At 39.9% G+C, this 8990-nt stretch overlaps 1 protein-coding gene across 1 annotated transcript in view; it reads right to left on the reverse strand.

Moving 5' to 3' along the window:
* Col19a1 (collagen type XIX alpha 1 chain) overlaps positions 1-8990 on the reverse strand; it is a 305509-nt gene that overhangs the window by 46569 nt on the left and 249950 nt on the right. Inside the window, 7 exon segments of the mRNA XM_055608122.1 lie at positions 1118-1171; positions 1415-1468; positions 1556-1660; positions 5464-5505; positions 6909-6962; positions 7056-7109; positions 7223-7258. Coding sequence (XP_055464097.1) covers positions 1118-1171; positions 1415-1468; positions 1556-1660; positions 5464-5505; positions 6909-6962; positions 7056-7109; positions 7223-7258 — 399 coding nt within the window.

Here is an 8990-nt window from a genome sequence, read left to right on the forward strand (position 1 = left end):
TAAAGCCCACCTCTTGAATCTAGGCAGTTAAAACCCGCCTGCCTGTTAAAAACCATTATTGTGGTTATACTTTACTGAAACCTTCTGTGGAACTCTGGGAGCAAAAGCTCATTAATTCTTACTTGTTTTCAAAACAAAATGCCTTTAATATTTTATTTATAAATGAAAACAAATGCTGTATTTCCTATTCTTTAATTTTTAACACTGAAACAATCTCAAGACAATCTTAAAGGTTTCTAGAACACAATGAATATCAATAACAACAATAATAAATGATGATAGCTTGTAATGTGAAATACAGTTCTAACCAGGAAAATAGATCTATTTTATAGCATCATAATTTTCCGTACTACCATCAAGGTTAATATATGCCAGATGGCTTTCTTACTTTCATTAAGAACTATTAGCACCAAAACTGTTTAAACTAACAGCAATTCATCATCCTAATTGGTTTTTCTAAGAGTTAATGTGAATTATGCAGGGCAAGAATGATATCCTGAGCATCCCTATGCCTTACAGTATCAGAAAATTACACCATTATCTCAAAAGCACGTATGAGATAGGTACATGGTCCTGGGGTGAGTGGATGACCTAAACCAGTCTGCCCAGATCCTTGGCCTGGTTTAGATAAGTGTTTGGAAGCTGGGCAGAGACATATAGAAACCAAAGTTGTTAAAGCTGAATCATGGTACAGAGTTTTCCCCCTCCCCGCCCTGGCTCTCAGCTGGGCTCTGGAGCTGCACTTATCCTTACACTTGTTCACACATTATTTTGATTTCTTGGCTGCCCTGAGTTTTCTTTCTGTGAGTCCATACTTCCTCTTTCTTTTCTTGCTAGAGCTAGGATGGCGATCAGCTGAAAACAGAAACGCCATAACTTAAAACTTACGGAGTAATTATTAGCCTTAATTTTGTGTTTCCACCTCTGGACCACTGGAGACAAATATGCATCCACATTTACTAAGTCGCATTATTTTAAAACATCTACCTACTCTTGGTAAAACATCTACCTACTCTTGGTTTTGAATGGTCTTGGGGTTAAACACGCACCACGGGGAACTCAGCCTCAAGCAGAGAGAAGCAACAGCTGACCACTGTCAGAAGAATCTCTTTCTTACCTCATCGCCTTTCTCCCCAGGAATTCCAGGGTAGCCGCGCTCTCCTTTGCTTCCCTGAAAAGACAGCGACTTCAGCTAAATACTGGACCATTTCAGTGTCATTCGAACAACAGAAAAAGACCTCCCCCCCCCCCCCACACACACACTTATCAGAACAACGGGGACATGTTATTTGGCTAGGCTCAGGGAATAAACCAATGGCAGCATTTGCAAACGGCCTTCAGAGGAGGAAGGCCTTTTAAAAATGGGATTCTCTAGTTTTCACATAGCTGAAAATCTCACAGGGGACTTTCTTACCTTCAGGCCCTCTCTGCCGGGAACTCCTGGAGGACCCCGTGGCCCTACATCGCTCTAGAAGACAGAGGAATAACAGAGCTGCCGGAGCGCACTCGGTAGGTGCACTGTAGCCAGATCACAGGCATGCAGCAAGCCTCTCACCTTCCTGGCCGCAGAGTCATATTTTCCAGGCTCCCCTGTGCCTCCGTCATCCCCTTTGTTGCTCTTCAGCCCGGGGACATTGGCTTGACAGTTGCCACAGAAGTTCTAGCGAGTATAAAGACAGCTTTACTGAGAGGTTCGTAAAACCCGATTATGAAGCTAAGGTTTGAACTGTCTGAACCCTCGTCAAATGGGCTATTGTGAGGCCACTCTACTTTGAGAGACTTGTCTGTCCAATTTGAAAGGTGACTTCTTTGAGGTAAAAACTTTGATAAACCTAATCAGTAATCTTGGTTTACGATACTGGTGAACTTTTACTTAAAAATGAAAACATCTCTGACACCATTTCAAAGAAAAATCACATATAAATGGTGGGGGCCAGGAATGTAATTCAAGAATACAATCTGAGTTTTAATTTTTTCTTTTTTTAGCATGCTTGGGAAGGGAAGCCGTATTAAAGTTTGGATTAAGCAGTAAGATTAAATAATATATTTAACCTTGTTTAGTATAGTATATCAAACCAATAGCCCGAGTCATGGAAATACAAGTAGAAAAAAGATGAGGAAGAAAATTTTTTGATTTGGAAGCCGAAAGAGTTGGGGGCCTACCACTGGCTCTGCTAACATTTTCCAGGGGAGGCCTCCTTGGGAAAAACAGGAAGTTGAGGGCCTTGGACTTGGCCCAGGGTCAGACCCAAGAGGAGAGAAACCTGAGTGGCGTCATCATTCCACTCAACCACAATCTTCAGGTGATCTACAGAGGCTCGAGAGACTAAGTATGTATGTTCCTCAGATAATCCAAAGATGAAAAAATGGATGTGTCATTCATTCCTGCAGCCAGTTGTTCATGAATTGAGTCAACAAACATTTATACTGACAATATATTATGTATGAGGCTGGTATAGAGAAGAACAAATGAAACAGACTATTCTAGAACCAAAACACTGTAGTGATTGGAGTGTGTGTGCGTGCACACACACACACACACACACACACACACACACACACACTAATAATAACATGTATTCGTTCTGTTTTTCTACCATCCCTTTTAGTCAAAAATTTGCCACCCACTATTCTTGCTACGTTTACTTACTTAATCACATAGCTAGGGAAAAGGTCTGTGAAAAGCTTATTTGAAAATAAAACCTTGGAATAAAAATATGGTCAGGAAAGACGAAGACTAAGGACCAATGGCGGAGGGGAGAGTTGACAGGGTAGGACAGAAGACGCTTCTCATGTCAATGTCTTCAATAATGGGAAGAATCCTTGAGCAGAAAAAGGAATGGAGACTTGCCACTGATAAAAAGTTGGCAAGAAAAACTAAAGCTTTTCATAACCATGTTTTTGGCCCAATAACTATCTGGTTCCCAGATATTTATATATTCCTTGGAACATAACTATATGTGATGTCAAGAAGGTTCAGAGATAGTTAGCCTCAGGAATGCTGGATTAAATTCTTCAATGGTCCTTTCTAGGGTCCAAATATGTAAAAAGATACCAGAATCATATATATTGACGATCACACAATTTTACCACCTAGGTCATTCCATGGGACTGTCGAATTGATAGAAGAATTAAAAAACACACATAAAACTTTTGAAGCACCATGCAGGGATGGGGAAGGTGGGGATTAAGAAAACTGGGAAAGTTTTTATATTTCAAAATGTATGAAAAAGATGAATTATGCCTATAGACCTATACATATATTTTAGCAGCATGAAACAAAACCTTAGAAAACTGATTTTGGAAACATTCTCAGATAGATGAGATGATTCCACTGATGATTTTAGTAAAATATGAAAGCTGATAGTTTTTATAACTCAACAGAAACTTCTTAGATTCATTTGACATTGGTCTATTTTTTTTTTCTTTTTTTGATTAGATTAGCAGAATGTTAAATCAAGGGAAACTGATTTTAATAAAACTACTTGAAAAAAAAAGACTATTATTTTACAGAAATGCTTAAGATGCATTAATCAGTAGCCAATGCACAGTCTGATTCACAGAGGCTGGGAGGGAGGGTTCGGTTTTAGTTCTCAACACTCTAACTTAAAGCATCTTAGGAAACAGAAAGCAGTAACACCTTGTTAATGACTCAAGGCATGGAGCTTAAGTTAGCTGCTTAAGTGTCAGGATTTAACATCACGTCATTAAACTGCATTCATAGGTCAATCCCTAAACCAAATTCTTGAAGTTAGATTTTGGGTGGTAACTACTTGTTTCCCTCTTCTTCTGCTGACTAAAGCGTAGTGGGGTCACTTGTCAAGCTTTCCTGCCTTCAATCTACCAGTTGCTCTTTTGTGACCCAACACCTTACTGAGATGATTCTGAGACTAGAAAAGAGTGTTATGTGTCAGAGAAGGCTAGCCTCTCAGTTCCTCACATTCTGGGGACCCCTGGAGGCCTGGTTCTCTTCTGTCTGTTCTGTGAGCCATCCCATATCCTGTCAGAACATTCAGTTCTGGTTAAGTGTATACATTTCTCATCCTTCAAGCATTCAGGTGTCCAATTCCTACAGTCTTGCCTTTTCTAACATCATTGTGGTTACACTGTCTCAGGGATGAATACCTAAGGGCATGTTCTCCTGTGTCAGCCTCACACTTATTAGCTATGTGTCTGGAAAAATTAAGTCGCTATTTGGAACTTCAAGCATCTTCGATGAATGAGAATGGCACACTGAGCTTATAACATTTTGGTAAAGACTAAATGGGAAGAAAGAAATAAGCAAGATTGCACTTACTGGCATAAAATTATAACTTAAAAAATAGAAATAGAACTGCTCTCTGAGACCCTCACAAATATTCTGTCTTATAAAGATGTTACTCTTCTGGAGTTTCTGATAACCCTTCTAAAGAGTTTTTATATTAATATTTACATTCACATATATTTTCTCAAAGCTGTAATTTCCCCTATTCGTCCACTAGGCCATGTCTTTTAATAGATTCAATGCTACAACTATTTATTCATGTTTATTTGTAAGTCATTAGGCAAATCATTAGAACAAACACAAGTTGAATAAGTGAAATTACCTGTAAGCATGAGTGGTACACATGAACATTTACTTTCTGTTCATTCATAGACAGGATATGTAAGAGTGAAATTAAGGGCTACATTTTCATTTGGGTTTACCAACTCTTACTAGACTACACAGAAACTACAAACACATAGCCCTACCCACTACCTCATTTTTACTGATAAAAAATATTTAAGCAGGAAAATAGTAGCCAAATTGTGTGTGTGTGTGTGTGTGTGTGTGTGTGTGTGTCTGGTATATTTGTGTTTCCAAGTAGCTAAAGCTGGATTAAAACTTGTATTCCTCTGAAAGGCTGGAATTACAGTTTTGTGTCACCATGTTTAGCCCAAAGCACTGTTTAGACTAGATAATCAGTAGAGATAATTTTTGTTTAACAGTGTAACTGGTGTTAGGGTAATTGTTGGCTTTGGAATTTTATAGCTCATTTTGTGAAATTTATGATATTAAAAACTCAATCTGTAAGCTTAGCTGCACTGATTTTCATCTTGAATCTGACAAGAGCTGACAGGATGCCAGATATGTTTCACAGCAGTGATCCAGGGTGGGTAAATATCAAGGGAGAGAAAGCTATAGCTTCAGAGAAGGCAGGATCCACTCAGAGGTCTCCACAATGTCACCCCTTTCTGTATTTCACCTCAGCACTGCCTGCCCTCGTCTCCATATCCACAACATGAAACCCAGAAACAAAAGAGGGAAGATTGGCACAAATGCCACAAGTGATGGTTAAGACGTGCACTTTTCTGTCTTAAATATTTTCTAACGTTGGAATTTGAATTGTTTGGCTGAGCCGTTAATTCTATCTTTGGTAGGAAGTTCCTTTTTAACCTTTTCTGCACATCAACATGAGATTTCTTTTTATAGCAAAAGAATACCTTCAGCAAGGCACCGATGTCTCCCAAGAGAGGAAGTGCGATCTGTAGTTAAAAAGAGAGAGAGAGAGAGAGAAAGAGAGAGAAACCAGATCCATGGATATTTGCATGTACGTGAACACAATACGTTATGAACATAGAAGCTGATGTATTTTTTTCTTAAAGCGATGTGCCACGTGAAATTTGGGGCATGGAACTTTGATCTCACCCATCAGACACACTGGTTTGGCTTTACGTCTCCTGGCATGAAACTGACAGACACATGGTACTGACAAAACCAGAATATGAGAGAATCCACTGTTCCTTTACCAAGAACACGAAAAGCTCATATGGATCATTGTCTTTATCATGCACCTGTACCATGTAGTTTCATGACACAGTAACCTTTATGCTTTCCCCGTGTTGTTGGTTTTAAGTCACATATGAAAATCAAGCATTTGTTAAAAGGAGATCACTCCTTGACCAAGTACATTCCCACGCTTCTGAGAACTATGAAGATGGCAGGCTGAGCCTGCCTTAAAGTTAGCTCTTAACAGCAGTTCAAAAGAGACTCTGGAGGGACATGACAGACACCTGGCGAACATAGGCTGTGTTTGGGCCACAGGTCTTAATGTGTCCTTTCAGAGAGAAACACTGTGTAATCCCGAGTGACAGCTGACAGGATTTGAGACGTGGCGTGCACAGGACGCAGTGATGGTGTTAAAGAAAGGCAGGATAATGCTGCTGTGTACAGCTTGTAAGGCACAAGCATTGCAGGAGGGAAGAGGATCTGTGAAAACCCAGCATGAGGCCAGATTTGGATTTTACTATACAAGGCTCTCTTAATACAATGCCATGTGCCATACGGCCTCTCAAAACATAAGTGTTGGGGATGAGGCTATTTAAAGGGATTTACTGTCACTCATTGCAAGGTTTAACCTGAAGCACAATGATGTAACACACAGTTAGTGTCTTAATGCATTTTCTGAGATTTTTCAATCCAATTTTCATAATTTAATCATCTCATCTGTTCAGAGGTACTCAGTCAATGGACATGCACCACACTGGAGGTAGCTTACCTGCAAACTTCCATTTAGAAAATGAAATTCACTTACTAGCGTTAGGAAGAATAGAAATTGTGCCTATCTATTTTATCTCAATTTTCCATGGAACAAAGACATTAAAGGCTCAGCCTGGGGCAAAAATTGTACAGCTGAATTATACCCTTAGGAAATAAGTATTCATCACACACACACACACACACACACACACACACACACACACACACACCCAATAATGCTGACCTAGCTTGAAATTTTTCCCCCTCTAAAAAATAATGGGGATAAACACAATCACCAAGCAGTCACTGAGCATTATAATTAGTTCGGACAGCAAAAGTTGCTTGGTAGGCTGTTTGGCATCTGGGTCCATTAAAGATACACACATCAAGGCAAAGCCTGTCTACATACCGGGTCACCTGGGGGCCCTGGAAGGCCTGGCTTTCCATCTCTCCCTGGAGCACCCTGAAAAACAAAGGCATCCATCTTATTCAAACCTCCGTGAGCTAGAGCAGATTAAAAGGGAGGTGGGATGGGAGTTGGGGGAAACGCCCTTACGTCACTCCCTGGTGTCCCTGGGGTTCCTGGCAATCCAGGCAGACCACGAGGACCCTAGAAAAAACGAAAGATTAAAAGCAAATGTTGCTTAGGACAGACCTGTGAGTAATCTTAGGCAATCAGGGAACTAAACTTGCTTTGTTGACTAACTTAGAAAAGCCACCTACCTGAATGCCTGGCTCTCCAGCTGGTCCTTGGGAGCCCTGGGTAAAATGAGAGAGAATTACCTAAGTTCTACCAGACTATCCACAAACGCCCTGTCGTTTACCTATTGGAACTGCAGGGCTTGGCACCTGCACAGTCTGAAAGCTCTGAAAATCCTGCACACAGTTTCTAGAAAGCAGTAGTTAAACAACCAAATATCAGTAGTTAAACAATCAAATATCAAATATCGGATCAGAAACCAGCTGCCCATGAGGCTGAGAGGCTTGGGTCTCCTTTTCTTTCTTCATCGACTTGTTTTCCTTTTCCTCTCTCCCTTTCTCTCTCTCTTTCTCACTCATCTATTGATTTGAAAATAGATTCCTCTGTCATACAATACATCCTGACTATAGTCCCCTCTTTCCACTCTTCCTAGCTATGGACCACCTCCTTTCTCCCAGGATTCATATCATGTCCATTTTTTTCTTCAGAAAAGAGCAGACCTCCAAGAGACAACAACCAAACATGACAAAAAAAAAATACAAGGCAAAAACCAAAGCTGCACAAGGGAACGAAATAGGAGGTAAAGAGTCCCAAGAGCAGGCAAAAGAGTCAAGACACACCCATTCTGAATGTTTGGAGTCCTCCTAAAACACCAAACTAACAGCCATAACATACACAGAGGACCTGGGGCAGAGCCAGTCAGGCCCTTATTTTCCTTGTAAGAAACAGCCCACACCAGTGTTCAGTGGCAGGAGTGGTTGGCTAACTAATAGTACAGGAATTATTAGTTTTTTTCTTTTAAGCAGTTAGCATCAGCGTTTTTCTGTGTTTTCTATTTATTCTATTTCTATCTTATTTCAAAATGTCCATAGCACTCATTATTAAAGTCTTCACTGACTTTTTATTGTGTTCCTAAGTGATATTTTTTCCCTATAAAAACTTGTTAGCCCTTTAATGAGTTCTCGATACAATGGGTTCCATTATGGCATTCTCATAGACACATTGCTCTGATACACTTCCCTCTTTTACTGTTCTCTTCTGGCCCATCTTTCTGGTGGTCTTCATTCTCACCATGAGAAACCCCTCCTGCTTTCCCATCAGATGTATTTCATTGCCCTTCTTTTCTCTTCCCAGTCCCTGCTTCTTTATGATCTTTTCTTCCCCTCCATGCTTTCATTTCTATGTATATGACACATACACACAGCTCCACATGGAGAGAAAATATGCTTTACTTGTGTTTCTGAGTCTAGCTTATTTTATTTAAAAGAATGATTTCCAGTCGAACCCGTTTTCCTGCAAATGTCATGATTTCCTTTTCTCTTTATGGGCTGAATAAAATTCCCTTGTGTATGCATACCCCATACCACATTTTCTTTATCTATTGAGAAACACCCATGCTGGTTCCATTTCTTAGCTACTGTTAATATTAAATAATAAAGATGAATTTACAAGTCTCTTTGCGGTAAGCTGAGCTAGAATGCTTTGGGTATGTACTCAAGAGTAGTATAGCTAGGTCATGTGGAAGTTCTAATGTCAGCTTTTGAGAGATCTCCTAGTGATTTCTGTAGACAGGGTAGCAGTATACATTCACATGAGTAGTGGATAAGAGTTATACTTTCCTCATATCATTATCAATATTTGCCATTTGTAACGATGACAGCTTTTTTTTTTTTTTTTTTTTTTGACTGGGGTGAGATGGAGTCTGAAAGCAGTTAAACAAAACCATTTATTTTATTATTTGTAAGTGTGTGTGTGTGTGTGTGTGTGTGTGTGTGTGTGTGTGTGTGTGTG

This window comes from Psammomys obesus, unplaced genomic scaffold (genome assembly GCF_907164565.1).
Source record: "Psammomys obesus unplaced genomic scaffold, mPsaObe1.curated_primary_1811, whole genome shotgun sequence".
Lineage (NCBI taxonomy): Eukaryota > Metazoa > Chordata > Mammalia > Rodentia > Muridae > Psammomys > Psammomys obesus.